The following is a 24,793-nucleotide window of genomic DNA, read 5'->3' as shown; positions in this document are numbered from 1 at the left end:
GGCTTAACACATTATTGACTGGAGACATTTTACAGCCATGGCGTTAGTTTCTGCAAATATCCCCTGCCAATAATTGTTGATATAGGTTGAAGCCAAGGATGTACACAGAATTGCAGGAGTTGAGGCTGGATGGGAAGGGAGGACCCAGTTATGCCATGCAAGTGAGTTTGGATCCTGTATAGGCAAAGGAAAGCCGCAGAAGCATTCTAAGCAGGAAGAGGACATGATTAGATGTGCTTCAGAATGACCACTCTGAACAGAATGAGGACAAGAAAGCAAGCAGAAGGAATCGTTAAAATGTTATTGTAAAAGTCCACGCAAATCATCATGAGGGTCCAAAGCACAGCACCAGTGATAAAGGTGAAGGAGAAGAGATGAAAAGTTTATTAACGGGAACATCAATAGGATGAAGTTATGTGCTTCAGCCTTGAATAGTTTGGTTATACAGCAGCAACAGAACTGTACTCCAGAACTCTTAAGAAAATTAATTTATCCTGAGTGAGAAAATGGAGCTCCAAAGAGTCTTGGTGAGATGTTCTACTGTTACCTAGTCTAAGGAAATCCTAGGGGAGATGTGATGGAGGTCAGTGCTCTTCCAAGTGTAATGTGTAGATCTGTGCCGTTTGTGAACTACTCATTATTGGCCTGCACCAAGACAAAGTGCTAGTACTGGAAAAAATACATCAACTTCATCATGCATCAGTTCAGTTCAGCTGACAATTTTTTGCAGCAAGACTTTCTTGAAGAAAGCAGTGAGCTGATTTACATTCTAGCGCAAGTTCCTTATCTCCTGGTGGACCTGTGACAAAGCCTTAACTGACTGCGCCAGTGTGAGGCCACCCCTTCAGCAACACTGATGAATGGATTAGACATTTGGTGAGAGGTGCGTCCTGGAGCTCCAGATTTGAGAATGGAAGTGTAGAGATCATCAGTGGCAAGGTGGCTTAAACAACTGAAACTTACCACCTTATAGCTGTTGGCAGGGTCAGCGTCTTCTGAGGACTCAATGAAGAACATAATTCATGCCTGTACCCTAGCTTCTGGCCATCCCTGGTGTTCCTTGCCTGTAGAAGAGTCACTCCAATCTCTGTTTTCCTCTTCACATGGTGTTCTCACTGTGTACTTCCTCTATGTCCAAATTTCCCCATTCAATAAGGATACCAGTCATTATGGATTAGGGTCCACTCTAAGTTTTAAGTTTTAAGCTGGCTTAAAACTCAACATTCTAAAAGCGAAGATCATGGCATCTGGTCTCATTACTTCATGGCAAATTGATGGGTAAAAAGAAACAGTGTCAGATTTCATTTTCTTGGGCTCCAAAATCACTGTGAATGGTGACTGCTGCCACAAAATTAGAAGATGCTTGCTCCTTGGAAGAAAAGCTATTACAAACCTTAGACAGTATATTAAAAAGCAGAGACATCACTTTGCTGACAAAGGTCTGTAGAGTCAAAGCTATCGTTTTTCCAGTAGTCATGTATGGATGTGAGAACTGGACCATAAAGAAGGCTGGGTGCTGAAGAATTGATGGTTTCAAACTGTGGTGCTGGAAAAGACTCTTGAGAGTCCCTTGGACAGCAAGGAGATCCAACCAGTCCATCCTAAAGGAAATTGCTCCTAATTGGAATGGAGAAGGCAATGGCACTCCACTCCAGTACTATGGCCTGGAAAATCCCATGGACAGAGGAGCCTGGTAGGCTGCAGTCTATGGGGTTGCGAACAGTCGGACACGACTGAGCGACTTCACTTTCACTATTCACTTTTATGCATTGGAGAAGGAAATGGCAACCCACTCCAGTGTTCTTGCCTGGAGAATCCCCGGGACGGGGGAGCCTGGTGGGCTGCTGTCTATGGGGTCACCCAGAGTCGGACATGACTGAAGTGACTTAGCAGCAGCATTCATTGGAAGGACTGATGCTGAAGCTGAAACTCCAATACTTTGGCCACCTGATGTGAAGAGCTGAGTGACTGGAAAGACCCTGATGCTGGGAAAGATTGAAGGCAGGAGGAGAAGGGGGCAACAGAGGACAAAATGGCTGGATGGTATCACTTACTCAATGGACATGAGTTTGAGCAAACTGAGGGAGATGGAAACTCAGGGAAATCTGGCCTGCTGCAGTTCATGGCATCACAGAGAGTCAGACATGACTCAGTGACTGAACAACAACAACGACTTCATCTTAACTAATTACATCTACAAAGACCTTATTTCCAAATAAGGTCCCACTATGAGGTACTGCAGGTTAGGATTTCAGCATATGGATTTTGGGGGAGACATAATCAAGACATAAAGAGAGTCAAGGATGGAGATGTGAAAAACACTAATATTTAATATTCAGATAATCACCATATACTGCCTTACATTATGAGCTCTGTTCATTGCTGATGTACTTCAACATCTCAAACAGATTGATAGGTTCTTAGAAACCAGGAAGGTTGTCTGAAATGTCTTTCCATATTTCGCCTGCAGGATTTAGTGAATTTCTTGTATGTAGAAGTGGTACAAAACAATGCCGTCTGATGATGTATAACAAACAAAAATTGAATATGGAAGAGCCCCCAAGAGCTGTTTTGAACACAGTATGTTGTGACATTCGCTGCCTTATAGACAACAGTTGCTGTACTTGTCAGAAAAATAACCAAAGGAGATGTTCAAGATATATTTTAACTCATTTGCTTAAACAACTCCATGCCTACCATCCACACCAAAAGGCTGTTCTGCATGGGCAACAGAAGGCATAATTATTTGCAAGATTTTTCAATGTTTTCCCTTTGCTTTCTTCAGTCACACAGCAGCTTCTTTGTAGCACTGTGCGCATTTGCCAGAATCCCATTGTCTTTCTGAAAGCAGTATAGCCTCTAAAGGGTTTGAAACTTAGTCTATGCTCCCCCCAAACTTAATGATTAAAAAAAGAAGTTAACTGTAAAGTTATCTGAGAACTTGCCTACTGCATGAAATGGTCCTGAAAAACACAGGCTGATATTTTCCTCCCATAGGCTACAGAGGACATCAATATATTATCAGTTTATTCAGTATCTCTCAATTTTAGAAGGATAGCCAGAATCTTGAAACACTTGGAGGCCTGATCATTAAGTTTATTTTTCAAGACTCTTAGATGTTTACTCTGCTTGTTTAAATGAAAAGAATGGCTTAGCAAAGATAGTTTTCCCTTTGATTACTTTTCCCTTCCCTTTGCTTTTGTGAAAAGCATCAGGAAAATCCACACCTAGGCAGTTTTACTTTACAGATATTTCACACCCATCTTATTTTCTTATTACCTCATCCAATATGCAAAAGCGGAGTCATTATTTATTTACATGCTAACTATACTCAAAAAGGACTTTGGACAGCATACAATGACAGAGAAAGTAGAGCCAAAATCCCATAAAAGTATGGAAAAGAAGCATATTTACTTACATCTAAATATGTAGAACTTGGATTCTGTTATGTAATTCTGACAATATTGAGATTGAATATTGTCAACAGCCTAACTTGCTCTAGTACTGCTGACGACTCATTATTTTTTTTTTCCCCCTCAGAAAGAATTAAGTCAAATAAGACATATGCCCAATATGTTAGTTCTCAACTTGGCTTAAGATTTGGCCACTTAAACACACCCTATGGTGATTCAGAGCCTGTCTGCAATGCAGGAGACCCAGGTTCAATTCCTGGGTGGGGAAGATCCCCTGGAGAAGGAAATGGCAACCCACTCCAAGACCCTTGCTTGGAAAATCCCATGGACAGAGAAGCCTGGTAGACTACAGTCCATGGGGTTGCAAAGAATCGGATGACTGAGCAATTTTCACTACACACATGGTAATTCAAGTTCAATTGAGATTCGGTCACTAAGAGAAATTCCTAATTGATTATGGTCTTTGAAAAAAACTTTCCTCTATAACAGATCTAGAAATTTGTCAGTTGTTGGTATAAAGAAACGAGACTAGGGAGATAATTGATGGCATGTTTCTACAACATAAATTATTTTGAAAACACGGAATAATTGGCTTACCCTCCATGCTTTCCAATAAGATTTTGTAAAAGTATGTAAGTTGTTTGTCCATGATTAAGACAAACTACAAGACTCGTTCATGTCCACTCATTAGAAACTTTCTAGGAAATAAAGCATCACTGCAGAATTTCAACAGTCAATGTTTACAGGCATCTACTATATATTCCAGGCACTGTTTTAGGAGATGGGGAATCAAAAAGGAATAAAAATGTGGTCCCCATCTTTGACATTCCTAGTGGGTGAGAGGCACTCACAAAACAGGTGATTTAAATATATAGGAAGAAAAGTAGAAACAGACTAGCGAATTATAGGAGCACTTAACTCAATATAGAGCTTTGGGTACGATTACTTGAAGGAGGTAATACCTGAGTTAATTAAGGGACAAACAAAAGCAAATCAAGTGAAGACAGGTAGAAAGTTGTTCAAACAACAGAAAGAGCATCAGCAAAGGCACTGAAGTATGAAATAGTGTGGCGGCATTTGGTGGACAAAAATGCAAGAAAGCTATTATTGGATGAGCCAAAATGTTTGTTTGGGATTTTCTGTCACATGGAAAAACCAGAACTTTTTTTGCCAACCCAATACTATCACTGGTAATATTTGTTCAAAGTTTACCACATATTAAGGCCTTATTGCCAAATTCAGACTTAAATTGAAGAAAGTAGGAAAAACCACTAGACCATTCAGGTATGACCTAAACCAAACCCCTTATGATTATACAGTGGAAGTGAGAAATTGATTTAAGGGCCTAGACCTGATAGACAGAGTGCCCGATGAACTACGGACAAAGGTTTGTGACACTGTACAGGAGATAGGGATCAAGACCATCCCCATGGAAAAGAAATGCAAAAAAGCAAAATGGCTGTCTGGGGAGGCCTTACAAATAGCTGTGAAAAGAAGAGAAGTGAAAAGCAAAGGAGAAAAGGAAAGATATAAGCATCTGAATGCAGAATTCCAAAGAATAGCAAGGAGAGATAAGAAAGCCTTCCTCAGCCATCAGTGCAAAGAAATAGAGGAAAACAACAGAATGGGAAAGACTAGAGATCTCTTCAAGAAAATTAGAGATACTAAGGGAACATTTCATGCAAAGATGGGCTCGATAAAGGACAGAAATAGTATGGACCTAACAGAAGCAGAAGATATTAAGAAGAGGTGGCAAGAATACACAGAAGAACTATACAAAAAAGATCTTCATGACCAAGATAATCACGATGGTGTGATCACTCACCTAGAGCCAGACATCCTGAAATGTGAAGTCAAGTGGGCCTTAGAAAGCTTCACTATGAACAAAGCTAGTGGAGGTGATGCAATTCCAGTTGAGCTATTTCAAATCCTGAAAATTGATGCTGTGAAAGTGCTGCACTCAATATGCCAGCAAATTTGGAAAACTCAGCAGTGGCCACAGGACTGGAAAAGGTCAGTTTTCATTCCAATCCCAAAGAAAGGCAATGCCAAAGAAGGCTTAAACTATCGCACAATTGCACTCATCTCACACGCTAGTAAAGTAATGCTCAAAATTCTCCAAGCCAGGCTTCAGCAATACATGAACCATGAACTTCCAGATGTTCAAGCTGGTTTTAGAAAAGGCAGAGGAACCAGAGATCAAATTGCCAGCATCCGCTGGATCATGGAAAAAGCAAGAGAGTTCCAGAAAAACATCTATTTCTGCTTTATTGACTATGCCAAAGCCTTTGACTGTGTGGATCACAATAAGCTGTGGAAAATTCTGAAAGAGATGGGAATACCAGACCACCTGACCTGCCTCTTGAAAAACTTGTATGCAGGTCAAGAAGCAACAGTTAGAACTGGACTTGGAACAACAGACTGATTCCAAATAGGAAAAGGAGTATGTCAAGGCTGTATATTGTCACCCTGCTTATTTAATTTACATGCAGAGTACCTCATGAGAAACGCTGGGCTGGAAGAAACACAAGCTGGAACCAAGATTGCCAGGAGAAATATCAATAACCTCAGATATGCAGATGACACCACCCTTATGGCAGAAAGTGAAGAGGAACTAAAAAGCCTCTTGATGAAAGTGAAAGAGGAGAGTGTGAAAAAGTTGGCTTAAAGCTCAACATTCAGAAAATGAAGATCATGGCATCTGGTCCCATCACTTCCTGGCAAATAGATGGGGAAACAGTGGAAACAGTGTCAGACTTTATTTTGGGGGGCTCCAAAATCACTGCAAATGGTGACTGCAGCCATGAAATTAAAAGACACTTACTCCTTGGAAGAAAAGTTATGACCAACCTAGATAGCATACTGAAAAGCAGAGACATTACTTTACCAACAAAGTCTGTCTAGTTGAGGCTATGGTTTTTCCAATGGTCATGTACAGATGAGAGAGTTGGACTGTGAAGAACGCTGAGCGCCGAAGAATGGATGCTTTTGAACCATGGTGTTGCAGAAGTCTCTTGAGAGTCCCTTGGACTGCAAGGAGATCCAACCAGCCTATCCTAAAGGAGATCAGTCCTGGGTATTCATTGGAGGGACTGATGCTGAAGCTGAAACTCCAGTACTTTGGCCACCTCATGTGAAGTGTTGACTCACTGGAAAAGACTCTGATGCTGGGAGGGATTGGGGGCAGGAGGAGAAGGGGACAACAGAGGATGAGATGGCTGGATGGTATCACTGACTCGACGGACATGAGTTTGAGGAACTCCAGGAGTTGGTGATGGACAGGGAGGCCTGGTGTGCTGCTATCATGGGGCGGCAAAGGGTCAGACATGACTGAGCGACTGAACTGAACTGAATTAAAGGGCTTATTAAGCAGTTAACATAATTTTTTTCTTGCAATTCTCACTATTATTTCCCCCCTTTTTATACAGGAAGGAACTAAGACTTAGAGAGATTGGATAATACCCCAAAGGTCACACAGCTTCTAGGTCAAAAAACTGACTAGGCATTTGAAACAGAGACTAATGACCTGCAGATTTAATGAAGTGTCACAACAAGAAGGAATAATGATGTATTGTACTCTCAACCTCATCTACTCTGTAGACAATGTTGTTATGGTAACCATTTATTCCTGGGTCTACTTATCATATCAATAAGGATAATGATCATGAGGATTATAGCAATACTGAATATAAGGCATACTATGGTCAGCACTTCACATACATTCCTTTCACAGATTAAAAAAAAATACACAAAATTGTACATATCAAATTAGCAATAAGAGGAACACTTATGTACTACTCACCACATGCCAGGCATTGTTCTAAGAGCTTTACTATATTAGCTCACTTACTTTTCACAAGAACTTAATGATGGAGACACCATTACTATTCCTACTTTACTGATGAGTAAACTGAGCCACAGAGTGTTTAAGTACGTTGCCCCAAATCAGAGCCTGCTTGGGGTACATCCGGAAGAGCAAACGTAGGCATTCAACTTTCAGAATCTATGCTCTTTCCTGCACTATACATCATATGTCAAAAGCAACGGCCAGGCTTTAAATCACTGACTGACTTCGTCACCTTTTCTTTGCCTGCTAACAACAGAGAAGTAATTCTTTCACATGCTTGGATGGACAAATGAAAAAATAATAAGGTAATTCTGACTGTCAGCTCTCCAATTGTGCAGAAACTATAAATCTGATCCCAATGGAGAAACACCTGCCAGAGACAGGTAACACAGAGTTCCAAATTCTAGATCTTTTTCTTGGATGCATTACAGAGGCAAGGGTCAGACCATCAATATTAGAGCAGCAATGGCAAGAAGAGACAGTGTTGGAAAGAACCAGATTGCTGCTGTCCTACCAATCAAATTTCTATGATGTTCCTCTTAGTATGAGCATACTTAATTTATTTAAAGTGATTCACATTCCATTAGTTAAGTGAAGACTGATAGTCTTATTTCTGTTGCTTTTTGCAGATTCATTAAAAACTCAGGTCAGCTTTGCTATATTTTCCAGTTATAAGAGGAGCCAGAAACACAAATTTTTACATGTAATATCTTGACAGTTTTAAATGTTGAGAACAAATTCAAAATTTTGAAAAATATACTGTAGTCAAAAATATACTTTCAGTCCATTTCATCCCATAAACTGAATCTCTTGCATGGTCTGTAGCCTTGTAATCTTTTAAGATTGAATCTCCTCCATGAAAAACACAAATTGAACTCTAACTTCATCTCAAATTCTTTGAAGACAATGCCTTATTTTATAATGTCAAAACATACCAAATACAAATTTGAATGAAATTATGTCTTGATAATGAGTGACCTCATTGCTGAGAAAGAAATATCAACTATTATATATCAAATATTATATACAAAGGTGACAAGAGATTATTTGAGGGTTCCCTATCCGCTCTTCATAAGGCAGAGTAGAAATTATCCCAAAGACAGACAGTGACTTTCCTGAAATTGGTGGTTTATTAGTGGTAGAGTTTAAGTTCAAACACAGGTTTCAATACATAACCTTTCTTCTCAACAACCAGCTTTCTTCATTGTTAAGGAAGTCATTTAAACTCCTAGATTCAGCCATGACTGCACCTTGCACTGGATTTTTAAATTATATGCACCAATAAACCTTTCCTGTCCCCTTATTTTCCTATTGATGTGGCTGCTTCAGTTGGGTCTCTGTCATTTAGAACCAAAAGAATGGAATGATTAATCCAAGAAACAGTGACTCTCTGCCACAATCCTCCTACATCATGCTTTTCTCCTAACTGGAATACCTGCCTTTCCTTATGGTTACACAAATCATGCAAAATTTTTAAGACCTACTACCAAATTCAGACTTAAATTGAAGAAAGTAGGGAAAACCACGAGACCATTCAGGTATGACCTAAATCAAATCCCTTATGATTATACAGTGGAAGTGAGAAATTGATTTAAGGGCCTAGATCTGATAGATAGAGTGCCCAATGAACTATGGAATGAGGTTCGTGACATTGTACAGGAGACAGGGATCAAGACCATCCCCATGGAAAAGAAATGCAAAAAAGCAAAATGGCTGTCTGGGGAGGCCTTACAAATAGCTGTGAAAAGAAGAGAAGCGAAAAGCAAAGGAGAAAAGGGAAGATATAAGCATCTGAATGCAGAGTTCCAAAGAATAGCAAGGAGAGATAAGAAAGCCTTCTTCAGCGATCAATGCAAAGAAACAGAGGAAAACAACAGAATGGGAAAGACTAGAGATCTCCTCAAGAAAATTAGAGATACCAAGGGAACATTTCATGCAAAGATGGGCTCGATAAAGGACAGAAATGGTATGGACCTAACAGAAGCAGAAGATATTAAGAAGAGGTGGCAACAATACACAAAAGAACTGTACGAAAAAGATCTTCACGACCAAGATAATCACGATGGTGTGATCACTCACCTAGAGCCAGACATCCTGAAATGTGAAGTCAAGTGGGCCTTAGAAAGCTTCACTACGAACAAAGCTAGTGGAGGTGATGCAATTCCAGTTGAGCTGTTTCAAATCCTGAAACGTGATGCTGTCAAAGTGCTGCACTCAATATGACAGCAAATTTGGAAAACTCAGCAGTGGCCACAGGACTGGAAAAGGTCAGATTTCATTCCAATCTCAAAGAAAAGCAATGTCAAAGAATGCTCAAACTATCACACAATTGCACTCATTTCACATGCTAGTAAAGGAATGCTCAAAATTCTCCAAGCCAGGCTTCAGCAATATGTCAACCGTGAACTTCCAGATGTTCAAGCTGGTTTTAGAAAAGGCAGAGGAACCAGAGATCAAATTGCCAGCATCCGCTGGATCATGGAAAAAGCAAGGGAGTTCCAGAAAAACATCTATTTCTGCTTTATTGACTATGCCAAAGCCTTTGACTCTGTGGATCACAATAAGCTGTGGAAAATTCTGAAAGAGATGGGAATACCAGACCACCTGACCTGCCTCTTGAGAAATCTGTATGCAGGCCAGGAAGCAACAGTTAGAACTGGACATGGAACAACAGACTGGTTCCAAATAGGAAAAGGAGTACATCAAGGCTGTATATTGTCACCCTGCTTATTTAACTTCTATGCAGAGTACATCATAAGAAATGCTGGGCTGGAAGAAACACAAGCTGGAATCAAGATTGCCAGGAGAAATATCAATAACCTCAGATATGCAGATGACATCACCCTTATGGCAGAAAGTGAAGAGGAACTAAAAAGCCTCTTGATGAAAGTGAAAGAGAAGAGTGAAAAAGTTGGCTTAAAGCTCAACATTCAGAAAATGAAGATCATGGCATCTGGTCCCATCACTTCATGTCAAATAGATGGGGAAACAGTAGAAACAGTGTCGGACTTTATTTTGGGGGGCTCTAAAATCACTGCAAATGGTGACTGCAGCCATGAAATTAAAAGACACTTACGCCTTGGAAGAAAAGTTATGACCAACCTAGGTAGCGTGTTCAAAAGCAGAGACATTACTTTGCTGACTAAGGTCCGTCTAGTCAAGGCTATGATTTTTCCAATGGTCATGTATGGATGTGAGAGTTGTACTGTGAAGAAGGCTGAGTGCCAAAGAATTGATGCTTTTGAACTGTGGTGTTGAAGACTCTTGAGAGTCCCTTGGACTGCAAGGAGATCCAACCAGTCCATTCTGAAGGAGATCAACCCTGGGATTTCTTTGGAAGGAATGATGCTCAAGCTGAAGCTCCAGCAGTTTGGCCACCTCATGCGAAGAGTTGACTCATTGGAAAAGACTCTGATGCTGGGAGGAATTGGGGGCGGGAGGAGAAGGGGACGACAGAGGATGAGATGGCTGGATGGCATCACTGACTCGACAGATGTGAATATGAGTGAACTCCGGGTTTGGTAATGGAGCGCTGCGATTCATGGGGTTGCAAAGAGTCGGACACGACTGAGCGACTGAACCGAACTGAAACTGAGAAGGATCCCATGGGGCTCCTGGACACAGAAGGCTTTCTGTGCCCAGCTCCCTCTCCCATGCAAAGTGCACCCCCTTTCTTGTTTGTAGGAAACGGGTTTCAGCTCCAGGATCCTCCCTGAGTTCCGAGGGGTAAAGTTCAAACAGTTCTAATCAAGGAAGGGAAGGGATGCAGATACAAAGGAGGACCAGTCAACAATAGTGTAGCCTTAGCACAGGAGCCTGCCTCAAGGGATATACAGAACAACACCTTTCAGCTCTTCTACAGAAACCAAGCCTCACAATAGATGGAAGATGTTAACTACTTGATGAAACAATCTTCATTCTAGAGAAATGGTCAGGAGATCACCTGATGCCAGATTAACGCCCTGCACATACCCTGTTCTTTATCAGCAACCACAACCTTGAACCACTGCTATAAAACTCAAATTCCTCCAGGTTGGGATATGCAGTTTTGAAGGGGACAAGTCCACTGTGTCCCCCTTGCTTTCTACTTCACCCCGAACTCTGTCTCCGAGATTCGATTTGGCACCAGTGCACAGAGGCTGAGTTTTTGCTATCACTCACCCTAGTCTACTTCCCCCGTGAAGATTTTTACTACTACTATATCCAATCCTGTATGTGTGCACACTCTCCCCTTGTCCTACTTTAGTATTTGTAATCCAGTCCAGTTCCAGTTCAGTCACTAAGTCATGTCCGACTCTTTGCAACCCCATGAACCGCAGTACACCAGGCCTTCCTGTCCATCACCAACTCCCAGAGTCCACCCAAACCCATGTCCATTGAGTCGGTGATGCCATCCAACCATCTCATCCTCCATCATCCGCTTCTCCTCCTGCCCTCAATCTTTCCCAGCATCAGGGTCTTTTCCAATGAGTCAGCTCTTTGCATCAGGTGGCCAAAGTATTGGAGTTTCAGCTTCAGCATTAGTCTTTCCAATGAACACCCAGGACTGACCTCCTTTAGGATGGACTGGTTGGATCTCCTTGCAGTCCAAGGGACTCTCAAGAGTCTTCTCCAACACCACAGTTCAAAAGCATCAATTCTTCAGCAGCATCTTACAATTAAACACTACCTTATTCTCAATTTATCTGACAGCTTCCAAACTAGAACAGAAACTCTCCAATCAAGAATCATACCTCACAACTATGTTCCAGTTCTTCACAAAGCCTGGGAGAATATTTGGTGCAATGAATAACTGGTCTTTCTTAGAACTTGGTCTAAGTAAGTAAAACACGCCTGATGATTCCAACTTGAGTTGTATGAACACTTGGCCCCAAATACTGGCTATATTTTAATGTAACAGCCTATGGTTGTGTATTAGTTTGCTTTTGAAGGAAAAAGACCTTGGAATTATTTGACTTTTACCACTTTACACAGTACAATTTTTCAGGAATGAAAGATTTAATTTCCTTTGTTGTTCAGTCCAGTTTTAGGGAAGCAAAAGGCTATTCCAAGTGTGCAATGAGGCAAGAACTTCTCTTATTACTTCTTTGGTTTTCTGTATCTTCAAAATGTCTCTTCTAGTACCAGTGCCTAACAGTTCCTGCCCATTGCACCAAGATGATTGGGGGTTGGGGGGAAATGCCAAAAAGCAGATTTAAAGAATTCAATTATTTTCCTGAAGAAGAGAAAAACATAATTCTTTTTCGAGGAATCCTGTTTGAACAGTCATTAGTTTTCTCAAAAGGTGAAAATATTTTAATTTTTAAAATGCAAATTGTATGTTGCATTAACAATGCAACCCTTCAGATATTTGAAGAGTAACCTAAGTGCCTCAAAGCATATCTGAATGAATGAATCACCACTATTGATTTAAAATACACACACACTCAGACATATTTAGTAACCTAGCACTTGGTCTTAAATTTTATGAAAGTTATGAGCTTTTGAGTCATAACTGAACAACAAAGTCAAAGAAGTTAGTGAATAAAGATGGAATTTCTCTGGCTAACAGTGACTCAACTTGAGCCATAATTTCAGAGCAAAATATAAGCTGAATCACATGGAAATGAGTAAGTTGATGACTAGACCTAATGTGTTGTAAGTTCAAGTCCTCTTGAATGAGGAATTCAGATAGAAAAGATACAACTTTGGCACTGCCCCTTTCTCTCATCATATACTGGGTTGGCCAAAAGTTCCTTTCAAGTTTTCTATAAGATGGTACAGGAAAACTTGGAAGAACTTTTGGCCAACCCAGTACATACAGGTGTTGTTTAGTTGCCCAGTTGTGTTCAAGTCTTTTGACCCCATGGATGGCTGCATGCCAGGCCTCCCTATCCCTCACCATCTCCTGAAGTTTGCCCAAGTTCATGTCCATTGCATTGGTGATGCCATGATGTGTGTGTGATGTGCCTGTGTGTGTATGTGAACACAGGTGATGCAGTGCTAAAGAATCCACCTATCAACGCAAGAGACGCAAGAGAGATGGGTTCGATCCCTGGGTCAGAAAGATCTCCTGTAGTAGGAAATGGCAACCCACTCCAGTATTCTTGCCTGGCAACTTTCAAGGACAGAAGAGCCTGGCAGGCTACAGTTCATCGGGTTGCAAAGAGTTGGACATGACTGAACACACACACACAATACACACAGACGCACATGTATACACGCCTGCATATGCACTCATAATTCATTCTGGACATCTGGAATCCAGGCATTACAAATAGTTCCTAGCCAAGTTAAAACAAAAACCGAAACAGGTCATGTCAATTTACACGTTACACAGAATTGTTTACAGCGCCTGCTTTTACATTGCCTCAGGAACGTCTATAAGTAGGTGGTTCACATGAGGCAGCCACTCATCACCATTACTACGTGATTTAGAAACATATGGTGTAGCTCTGTCATGCCAGCTTCTAGGTATTCACTCTAGCATTCTGACAAAAAGGAGACAAAGAAAGCTCAGAACTGTTTTTCAAATTATCATTTATCAGCTGCTAAAACATACAATGTGACAGCCTGATGACCAGGTTTTTGTTGTGGTCATAAATTATCATTACCAACATGCTATATTTAGATTTACAGTAGTACAAGGAAAATATACCTACAAATGATACCATATTGAAATTTAGCAAGACCCTGTGCAGTTTCTGGGTATAAATCCTTTCTGTGTTCACCGATTTCTTTTTTGTAGGAAATAGACTTTATGTAACCTCTAGGACCTCCTCTGTGTTCCAAAGAGCAGGTTCAAACCCGTGCTAATCAGAAAAGGGAGGGGATGCAGAGACAAGGGAGCTGCAATCAAGAAACAATGGAGCCTTGGGTCACAGGTACTGGTTCTTCCTCAAGGAATATATTGATAGGATGGCTCAGTGGTAAAGAATCCGCTTGCCAGTGAAGGAGCTGTGGGTTCGGCTCCTCATCCAGGAAAAGCCCCTGGAGAAGGAAACGGCAACCCACTCCAGTCTTCTTGCCTGGGAAATCCCGTGAACAGAGGAGCCTGGTGGGCTACATTCCACAGGGTCTCAAAGAGTCAGACACGACTGAGCACACACACAGGCAACACTAGCTTTGAGCTTTTTGCTTCCCTGGTGGTGCAGAGGCTAAAGCGTCTGCCTGCAATGTGGGAGACCTGGGTTTGATCCCTGGGTCGGGAAGATCCCCTGGAGAAGGAAATGGCAACCCACTCCAGTATTCTTGCCTGGAGAATTTCATGGACGGAGGAGCTTGGTGGGCTACAGTCCACTGGTCACGACTGAGCGGCTTCACTTTCACTTTCTTTCATTTTCAAAGCCGCCACTCAGGGGGAGAATAGCAACTTCAGGCTGAGGCAAGGTTCCCAGAGCACCACCCTGTTAACTTGTTACCAACCAATCAGAGGAAAGTCACACAGTCTGCAGCCTTCACCCTAAATTCTGCCTAAAAAAATCTTTTCCAAAGCCATCGGGGAGTTCAGGGGTTTTGAGCTCGAGCCACTGGTTCTCTTTGGCTGGCCCTGCAATAAACCTTTCTCTGCTCCAAACTCTGATGTTTGGTTTATTTGACTTCACTGTACATCAGGCACATGACCTTATTCGCTAACAATATTTTCACATAGTTTGTTTCAAATCCCTTCTTGTAACTGGAAAGACTGTTTGAGAACCTAGGCATTCTCTTTCCCAGTAAAAGTGAAGCCTAAGTAATTAACTATCAGAATGATCCAGCAATGGCATCTTTTCCCTCTGTTCCTTCCCTATTGTTCTTTTGAGCTAAAATAAAAGATTTTTTTTCCCAGTTCAAAGTATACAGAAAGACTGACAACAGTCTGCTGTTCAGATTTACCAGCTAACAGCCGTCTCTCTCCTTCATGAGTGAGTGAGTGAAAGTCACTCCCATGCCCGACTCTTTGTGATCCCATGGACTGTAGCCTCCTCTGTCCATGGGATTCTCTAGGCAAGAATACTAGAGTGGGTAGCCGTTCCCTTCTCCAGGGGATCTTCCCAACCCAGGGATCGAACTAGGGTCTCCTACATTGCAGATGGCTTTTTTACCAGCTGAGCTACCAGGGAAGCCCTTTCTCTCCTTCATACTCTATGAAATTGGTACTTCAAGGATTATTTTCCCCATGTTGATTTTTTTGGATAGGTGTTCAAAGTGGAAGGGGAAGGTCTCTCTCAACTCAAATAGAAATAATCCTGAGTCAAGAAGTACACTAGACCTGTTGTCAGGATGCTGCTGCTGCTGCTGCTACTAAGTCGCTTCAGTCGTGTTCGACTCTGTGCGACCCCATAGACGGCAGCCCACCAGGCTTCCCCATCCCTGGGATTCTCCAGGCAAGAACACTGGAGTGGGTTGCCATTTCCTTCTCCTAGCCTTCTATTTCTCATTTAGAATACTTCTGGCCAGTGTTGCATATTAAAAAGATAGGATTTGAAATCAGAACCCCATGCCTAAATTCCCACTCTCATCTGTCTACATAGTGCTTTAGGCAAATTAGAAAACCTCACTGAGTTTTCTTTGGGGATGGTAATCCTTACATTGCTGCTAACTAAAATCTATAGTGTATTTAAATGTCCTTCATTTCTACCTAACTTCCTATTTCTGTTCTTAGATCATTTTAAGTTCTCTTCATAATTCCTACATTGTTAATTATGAGAAGAACATAAAATGATCTAGGAATGGAAATAGGTAGTTAGGTAAAATGAAGGACATTTAAATAAATGACAGATTTTAGTAAACAAGGCATAGCTGTTGATTCTTTATTTGTACAACAAGTACCCATACTACTATAAGATAATTACAGAGGAAAACTGTCTGGGTTGTATGGGAACTCTCTATATTATTTTCTCAACTTTTCATTAAATCTAAGACTCTCCTTAAAAGAAGTCCACTTGTAAAAAATGACTTAAAGTAAGTGCCCTGCACTTGGCAAGTACTTAAAACACAGTAGCCAATGTTACTATTATCAAGTAAACTAGTTGGTTTCCTAAAGTTTATTAAACTCTGTATAATATGGTCTTCCTCCACCTGAACTTTATTGAGATATAATTGACATACAACACTGTGTAACTTTAAGGTATACAGCACAATGATTTGACAATATGATCTTTCCTTTTCCCCAGTTTAGCAACTGCTTTTCATAAGCAGTTCTCTCTGCCCCAGCGCTTATCACTCTATTCACTCTCTCTACATCACTTTTCCTCTTTTTTTCATTCATCCATTTCTTTTCTACAAACTCATGTTTACCTTACACCTAGTTTTTATTTCTCTAAGACTAATTCCATCTTATTTCTTGGCTTTAAGTTTGGCCTCCATGATTATGCAAACTTTTACTTTCAATGATGGCTCCTTGAAAAAAAAAAATCAAAGTTCAAGCTTTCTACTTAGAGAAAAATAGCAGAACACTTCTTTTTGGGAAAACACAAAGATATAGTATTGGGGAAAGCTTGTTTTTTTGTTTTTGTTTTTGTAATAAAGAGAGAGATATTCAGCGTACCAATATAGACAGCCTGGAGGCAGCTTTGCCAGGATATGTATTTAGTCTGCTGCAACAACTAAAAATAGTTTGACCAAATACCAGTGTTATCAGTCTGTCCTGGAGTCCCTCTGATATTAAGGTCATGTGTAAAAACACACCTTACTTGTCCCTCAACCACAGCTTTGAATGGATCTGGGTAAAACATACCATATCAGATCAGAAAAACCAGCCTCCTGACGCTCTTTCTCAGGTGGCTGAAGCTTCTGTTTAGAAGACCTGGGTCTATGAGAATAAATTTCTTTTCCCATTCTGGTGCTGGATTTCAACCTGTATTTGAAGGACAGAGCTAGAGAGCCTTTTGACTGATAAAGGGAAGTTTGTTTCTTAACTTTTCTTTAAGTGACAACAGCTTTTCATTGACAAAGGAACAGGACTTCTTTAGTGGGTGCCATTATTAATGAGAGAGATTTTGGAAATGGAATTTCCCCTGCTATAAAGACACAATTACCGAAATAATTTCAACCTGAAGCTTGAAATACCAGGCCCTGTGAACCCAAGCCTCAACCTTAAAAGACTATCCAAAAACTTTTACGTTCTGAAAATACTTTTGCTCTAGGATAGTTCAAAATACACATGGAAAAAGCAAGGAACCACTGATGAGAGGGTGGGGCGGGGGAGGGTGGGGATTAAGCAAGGAGTGTGCAGCCCACCTGTTCTTTCTCAACCAGGAAATCAATTTTATCTTTAATAAAACTGATAACCAAGCTTGTGATAGCCAAAATAAATCATCACTTCTGGGTGGTTTGTGTACATATACATGCAAAACAAACAGAAATCTGTGCTAACTCAAGATAAGGCTGGATAAATATAGGAAAACCTAACACTCTACTCCAGGCAACATATAAATCAGTCTTAAATGGCAACAACCCAGAAATTCTCTATTTTAAGAAACTGGTCTCAGTAACCTCTGAGGGGGTTAGAGCTGGCGTTAATCGCCCTTCACACCGCCCCTCTGGGGGCTTCATGGACTTCTCTGTCAGTTCAGCTGTGGCAGACTCATCTAAAAGACAGAATGAGATGCTAACTTGCTTCACAGCTCTATCCAGCTGAGTACCCTCTTCTGGTCCACCGCCCTCGACCTGCATTAACTAATCCCTTTCTCTGGCTGGAGAACAGCTGATAGAAATAGGCACTTTTTTTCACATCAAAGGCAGTCCGGAACCGTCTTAGCCTTACCCCAACCTCAGACACAAAAAGCTTTTTGATGCTTATAATTGCAAGGCTTTTTCCAGCTGCACTTTATCAAGCTAGTAGTGGCAGGGCTTGGAGGGCCTAGGAGAGTCAGAAGGTGGCGGCGAAGTCACCTTGGGAAAAGAAGGGGGTCAAAGGGAGGAAGGCAGAGGGGCTGACCCCGGGAGAAGGAGCAAGTATACCTGCCCCTGCTCTGGGGTGAGTGAGCAAGGGCAAGGGACATTGGAAGGAAGCCCACCCAAAGTGAAGCGGTGTCCCGAGGACCCCCAAGTCGACCCTAATCTGTGATCATCTGACCCGGGTGGAGGGAGGAGGGTGCCCTTCGTAGTGTCACGGGAAGCTTCGCCTTCCGGGCTCGCTTTCTCCCGCCTGCCCCTGCGGTGGTTCTCTGCCAGGGTTAGCCTGAGCGCGGCTCGGAGGCGCTCCACTTGCTCCGTACCGGAGCCCCCACCTACCGGGCGCCCCTGCTCGCCCTGCGCACGCCCAGGAGGGCGGGCCGGGAGTTGAGCGCAGCCGCCGGCCGCTCGAGAGTGCTGGGAGCCCTGCTAGCGAGTCAGGCCTCTCTGGGCGCCGCCGGCTGCAAGTCACTCTCTGAACCTCCCGGGCCACACAGCAGAACTTGCCCGCCTCGCTCCCCAGCAGGGAGGCCCAGGCACAGGGTGCTGTGCTCCAGGACCCTTGCTGGTTCTGGGCAGCTCCTGGTGCGCTCCGGGCTGGGCTAGGCGAGGCCTGGCCGCGGAGAGGGGGGGGCCTTGTAACCCCTTCCCCGGGGCGCGGTCTCCTCCTCCTGCTCCAGCTCCTCCTCGCCAGCTGCGCCGCCAGCTCCCATTGTTCGCCCCGCCCGCCTGGCAACGTCCCGGCGCTACTCTCTGGGCCTCCCAGGCGCACCTACCTTCTGCTGCCGGCGAGCCATGTCGGTGGGTTGCTTGGCGTTGAAGGGGTAGGCGATGCAGCGCATCACGAACACATAGAGCTGCAGCCTCTTCTTCCTCTCCTCCTCTTCCTTCTGCAGCCGCTCCAACTCTTCCTTCTCCTTCTCGCTCACCACCGACGGGCTAGGGCTGGAGGGTCGGCCGCCACCGGCGCGGCTGCTAGGCTGCAGCCCCCCGGCCCCGCCGCCGCTGCTCGCGCCGCTGCCCCCGCCGCCGCCGGCGCCCATCCCGGCCCCGGCGCCGGCCCCGCCGCCGCCCCCCAGCCCGGCGCCGCCGCCCGAGCCCTCGCTGGTGCGGCTGGGAGACAGGCGCGCGCCGGACGCGGCCGAGCCGAGCACCTCCTTGCCGCTCTCCTCCTCCACGATCTCATCCGATTCCTCTTCGCTGGATGAAGGGTCCAGCATGGTGGCGCCTGGGGAGGGGGGGTCCTTGGAGCCCCTGGCTTAGGGTGCAAAAGGTGAGGGGCGCTGGAGGCAGCTGAGGGTCGGCTCTCCCGGATGGCCGCTTCTCCCCAAATCAGGGAGCAAGCGCGCTGCTGCTCAGCCTCAGCCGCGGAGACTGCTTCCTCCGCCCGGCGCTCGAGAGCTGGGCTCTGACCCACGAGCACGAGGGGAGGAGGGAAGGGGAGAGGTGCGTCCGTGGACCCAAAGTGGGCAAAGGAGGGAGTCAATTGCGAGCCCCGAGCCCACAGCAGGGTGCCATCTGCAGCCGCTGAAGGAGGCGCCTCCAGAAAAGATGCCGAGTGTTGCAAGCTGTCGATGCAGCCTAGAGCCGAAGAGGCATCTTGCCGATTGGGGAGGGAGCGGCGCTTACGTGTTTATTGGCTTAACTCTCCCGTGTCCGCAGCATAAAGGGCGGCTGCAGCGGGCTGGAGCCGGAAGAGCGCGGAGCGTCCCCAAAGTCTCAGAGCTTCCGTAGTGATCCCAGTGCTTTCCCGTCCTCCTCACTCCCACCCCGTTGTGGCTAATTTCCTCCTTGATGCCCAGCCCTCTTGGTTTCAACCTCTCTTCCCGTCCCGCGAACAAAAAGTTCTTGGGAGAGGAGGAAATAGATCAATCAGTGATGACATTTTGTCAGCGGATAGTTGACAAAAGCAGACTTTTTGTCAGCTGTTGGACACACTAAGTTCAGAGATCTCACCGAGACGAAGTCGGCGAGATGTTATACACAAAAGAAAGGCTATTCCCTATAACCAGCTTTCCTCACGTTTTCCTCACCAAACACCGTTTGTCCCACCTGTGTAGGCTCCAGTGCCAGCAGTTTACTTTACATACACCCAACCGTAAAGAAAAGATTTTGAGCGGATTTATGTATCCACCATGCAGCTCAACTCTTTAAGTAGAACCCCCGCCCCTGCCTACTCTGCATTCTTCAGTTCCAAGAACTGGTAATACTTTATGCTGAGGTAAGCCTACCATGGAAATAGAAGGGTTTCTTGTTGCTCAGCCCTTCCTTCATTCTGTCTCGCTGGAGTATCTGGGTGGAGGGTTGGGGACCCCAAAATCAGACAAGGATACTGTAATAACTGAGTGCAGCAACATCGAATGCGTTGACTCTGTCGCACTGTCTTCCTTCCTGCTTCTCTGTTATCTATTAATTCAAAGCAGCAGATGGTGCCTTCCTTCCCCCGGCTCCTTTCACTTAAGCCAATAAAGCCAGCGCACGGGGGAGCTGGCCAGCGTGCTGAATCTAATCAGCGACCCACAGATGGATTGAAAACAAACCAACACTCTTCACCTTTTGATCTTAGACTATCTAGAGACCTCTCATGGCCTTCCCTCACCCCATTTATGTATTTTCAATGCTCTAACTACTCGTAGATACTCGTGGGAGTTATTGTTGAAGTGTACTGTGAATTTAAAGTTTATATCACATCTGTCTTTATTTTAAAATTTACCATGACTATCAATACTATAGACTTTGATAGTCAAAGGAAGTTTTAGCACCTTTTCACAAAGTGAACACTGTTCTAGGTGCTTGGAGTAGGTTGAATTTTTAGACGACATTCTCTTAAAGAGTCTATAATCCCCTTTTGGAGATACAACACAAACACGCGAAAAAGATTGACAGTGCTTATTTCAAGACAACATGTAAACAAATCCAAGTTAGTAAACAGCTAAAAGCTTGCTTGAATGAAGCAACTAGGAATGGAAGAGAATCATATGTTTCTGTAAAAAGAGAGTTGAATTTTAAAGAAAGGAACCATATGACTTAATGGTGAAAAGGGAAGATATTATATGTGGAAACAGCAATTTGCAAAGCCATGGTGATAGGACAGAGGACCGAGTAAGGTACAGAGTGTAATGGAGGCAGTGTGTGGGTAGGAAATGGGAAGGGAGGAGGAAAAAAAGTTGAAATAATCATCCATCTGGCCAAATTGGGGGGGGGAGGGGTGGCAGTGGTCATCTTTAGGACACAAAGAAATAAATGGCTAGCTAAGGAGCATGCGACTTCTGCACAGAAGGCAAGACAAAGTCATTTACTAATTAAATATTTTTCAGCAAGATAAGGCATTTGAGTATTATCACATTATGTACCAGTAGGAGGGTGACCATGAACTCTGTCTTTAGAACCATCTGGAATTTCTCAATCACTGTAATAAGCTTTTGTAGCTTTGTATTTTTAACAACATTTTTCATAAAAACATAAACTCAGTATCTACCTTTTGTTACTCATATAAGCCTATGATTTGGCTATTAAATATGACATTGCTCAGGTAAATTCAACACTTTTCTCAGCACACCCATGAGTGTTCAATCAAAGGAGGCAAACAGATTTTACAGGAAATACCTTTATTTATTTATTTTTTTCCAAAATGTATGTATTGCTGACTTTTAAAACGTACATCTTGGGATATCCTGGTGGTTCAGTGGTTAAGACTGCACTTCCACTGCAGGGGCATGTGTTCAACCACTGGCTGGGGAACTAAGATCCCATGGGTGGTGTGACAAGGCCACACACACACACACACACACACACACACACACAAGTTCATCCTTTCAAAGATATGTTTTACCTTAGCTGAAAGTTAAATGTCCTTGGAGATATTATAACTTTTTTTTTTCTGCTGAAGCTAAGATATCCCAATCTGAACTCCTTAGGCATCTAAACTAGGAATCGTGGCTTTCCTAGATGCAAATTTTGATGAAAAAGGAAGAAAATTATCCCGGAACACATCCAAAGGATCTTAATTATTGTCTACCTTTTGTTAACATCCATATTCTTCTTTTTAAAAGTACAATCCTACCATAGATTCTGATACACATCAGTATTCATATCCTCAAACAAGCTATTTTAGGTGCTTGCATGCTTGCCCCCACCTCCAGTTCTGCTTTGTAGGAAACTTGAATAACCTTAAGGTGATGGAATAAATTTTAGTCAGCCATCTGGAGACCATATCATGAAAGTAGAAGTTATAACAGTGAATTTTTTTAATTCCAGCAAAATCTAGAGGAAATGGAAATGACTGAGACATTAAACTAGGGTTTTATCATCTGGACCTCAATTATTTCTAGATAGACCTCATTTTCCACTGAAGTGTTCATTATAATTACGTAAAAAGCTACAAGTATGAAGGAATAGCTGACTCATTGGCAATCAACAGATACCTTCGTGAAAAACCATCACTTCTTTATGTCACTCATATAACATGTTTCAATCAAATAAACCTGAGTTCAATGCCCATCTTAATGATTTTCTGTGTTTGTTACTAGAGGACAGTATGGCCAAATTGAATATATGTATTTTAAATCTCACAATAAATTTCAGATGTAATCATCTTATCCCATCAATATATATATATTTAAATTTAAGGATAGACATAAACACCAAAAAGGATAAATTTGAACCTTATGGTATGCCTAAATTCAAGTTAAATGCTTGGGATCTGGACCCAGGCAGTTCTGCCTTTGCCACTTAACAGCAGAGTTATGCTGAGAAAATTGTTCAATGACTCAGACTCGGTTTCCTCATCTGTAAGATGAGGGACAGTAGTAATAACTCCCCTTAGAATGACAAGAAAATCAAATTGAATAGTATAAAAAAAGTATTTTTCAACAGACTTTAGGTTTAAGCCTTTTTTTCTGCTAAAAGGAGATGAACTTTTTTCCTCTAAAAGGAAAAGGACTTCATTTTACTTATAAATGAAATAAAATTGAACCTGCATAACTGGAAGGAACAACAGTAAAAAAATCAAATAACCCAACTTTCTCACACTATATTAAAAAATAAACTAAAAATGAATTAAAGACTTAATATAAATTAAACTGTAAAACTCCTAGAAGAAAACATTGAGAGTATTCACTTTGACACTGACCCTAGAATACTTTGGGGGCTGTGTCTCCTCAGGTAAGGGAAACAAAAGCAAAAACAAATAAATGAGAAAAACTGCATCAGACCGAAAGCTTTTGCACAGATAAGGAAACTAGGGAGAAAATGAAAAGGCCACCTACTGTATGGGAAAAGATATTTGCAAATGATATGTCTGATAACGGGTTAATATCCAAAATATATAGAGAACTCATACAAATAAACATTAAAAAAAATTAAAAATGGGGAGAGGGGCTTCCTTGATGGCTCAGTGGTAAAGAATCTGCCTGCCAATGCAGGAGACATGAGTCTGATGCCTGGGTCGGGAAGATCCCACAAATCAGGGAGCAATTAAGCCTGTGCATCACAACATTTGAGCCTGTGCTCTAGAGCCAGAAAGATCAACTACTGAAGTTAGAGCGCCCTAAACCCGAGCTTGCTAACAAGAAACCACCACAATGCAAAGCCTGGACCCAGCAATGAAGAGCAGCCCCTGCTCTATGCAACTAGAGAAGAGCCTATGCTGCAATAAAGACCCAGTACAGCCAAATAAATAAATATCATTAAAAAAAAAAAGGCAGAGAACCTGAAAATACATTTTTCCAAAGAGGACATACAGGTGGCCAACAGGCACATGAAAAGATGCTCAACATCACTAATTTTCAGAGAAATGCAAATCAAAACCACAGTGTCACACCTATCAGAATGGCTAGTATCAAAAAGGCAACAAATAACAAGGGTTGGCAAAGATGAGGAGAAAAGGGAATACCTGAGCACTGTTAGTGGAAATGTAAATTAATGCAGTCACTATGGAAAAACAGGGTGGAAATTCTTCAAAAAATTAAAGATAAAACTACCATATCATCTAGTAATTTAACTCCTAGGCATTTTTCTGAAGAAAGCAAAAACTCTACTTCAAAAAGATATGTGTACCCCTATGTTCATTGCAGCATTATTGACAGTAACCAAGATAAGGAAGCAACCTAAGTGCTCATTGATAGATGAATGGATAAAGGAGACTTGGTGTATACATACAGTGGAATATTACTCAGCCATAAAGAAGAATGAAATACTGATTTCCACAATGTGGAATGGGTGAAATTAACTCAGATGACCATTATATCTACTACTGTGGGGAAGAATCCTTTGGAAGAAATGGAGTAGCCATCATAGTCAACAAAAGAGTCCAAAATGCAAATTCAAAAATGACAGAATGATCTCTGTTCGTTTCCAAGGCAAACCATTCAATATCACAGTAATCCAAGTCTATGTCCTGACCAGTAATGCTAAAGAAGCTAAAGTTGAATGGTTTTATGAAGACCTACAGGACCTTCTAGAACTAACACCCAAAAAAGATGACTTTTTCATTATAGGGGACTGAAATGCGAAAGTAGGAAGTCAAGAAACACCTAGAGTAATAGGCAAATTTGGCCTTGGAGTACAGAATGAAGCAGGGCAAACACTAATTGAATTTTGCCAAGAGAATGCACTGGTCATAGCAAACACCCTCTTCCAACAACACAAGAGAAGACTCTACATATGGACATCACCA

At 42.4% G+C, this 24,793-nt stretch overlaps 1 protein-coding gene across 22 annotated transcripts in view; it reads right to left on the bottom strand.

Moving 5' to 3' along the window:
• The window catches only part of CADPS (calcium dependent secretion activator), a 480,914-nt gene extending 461,178 nt beyond the window's left edge, over positions 1-19,736 (bottom strand). For 7 of the 22 annotated variants that reach the window (XM_018038330.1, XM_018038334.1, XM_018038331.1 and 4 more), the window contains exon 1: positions 18,894-19,735. In XM_018038330.1, coding sequence (XP_017893819.1) covers positions 18,894-19,337 — 444 coding nt within the window. In that variant the 5' untranslated portion in view covers positions 19,338-19,735. Of the gene's footprint in view, positions 1-18,893 lie in introns of all 22 variants that reach the window. The other 15 variants (XM_018038344.1, XM_018038352.1, XM_018038343.1 and 12 more) reach the window with 5 other exon arrangements.

This window comes from Capra hircus, chromosome 22 (assembly GCF_001704415.2).
Source record: "Capra hircus breed San Clemente chromosome 22, ASM170441v1, whole genome shotgun sequence".
NCBI lineage: Eukaryota > Metazoa > Chordata > Mammalia > Artiodactyla > Bovidae > Capra > Capra hircus.
This window is presented reverse-complemented; position numbering and strand designations above follow the sequence as displayed.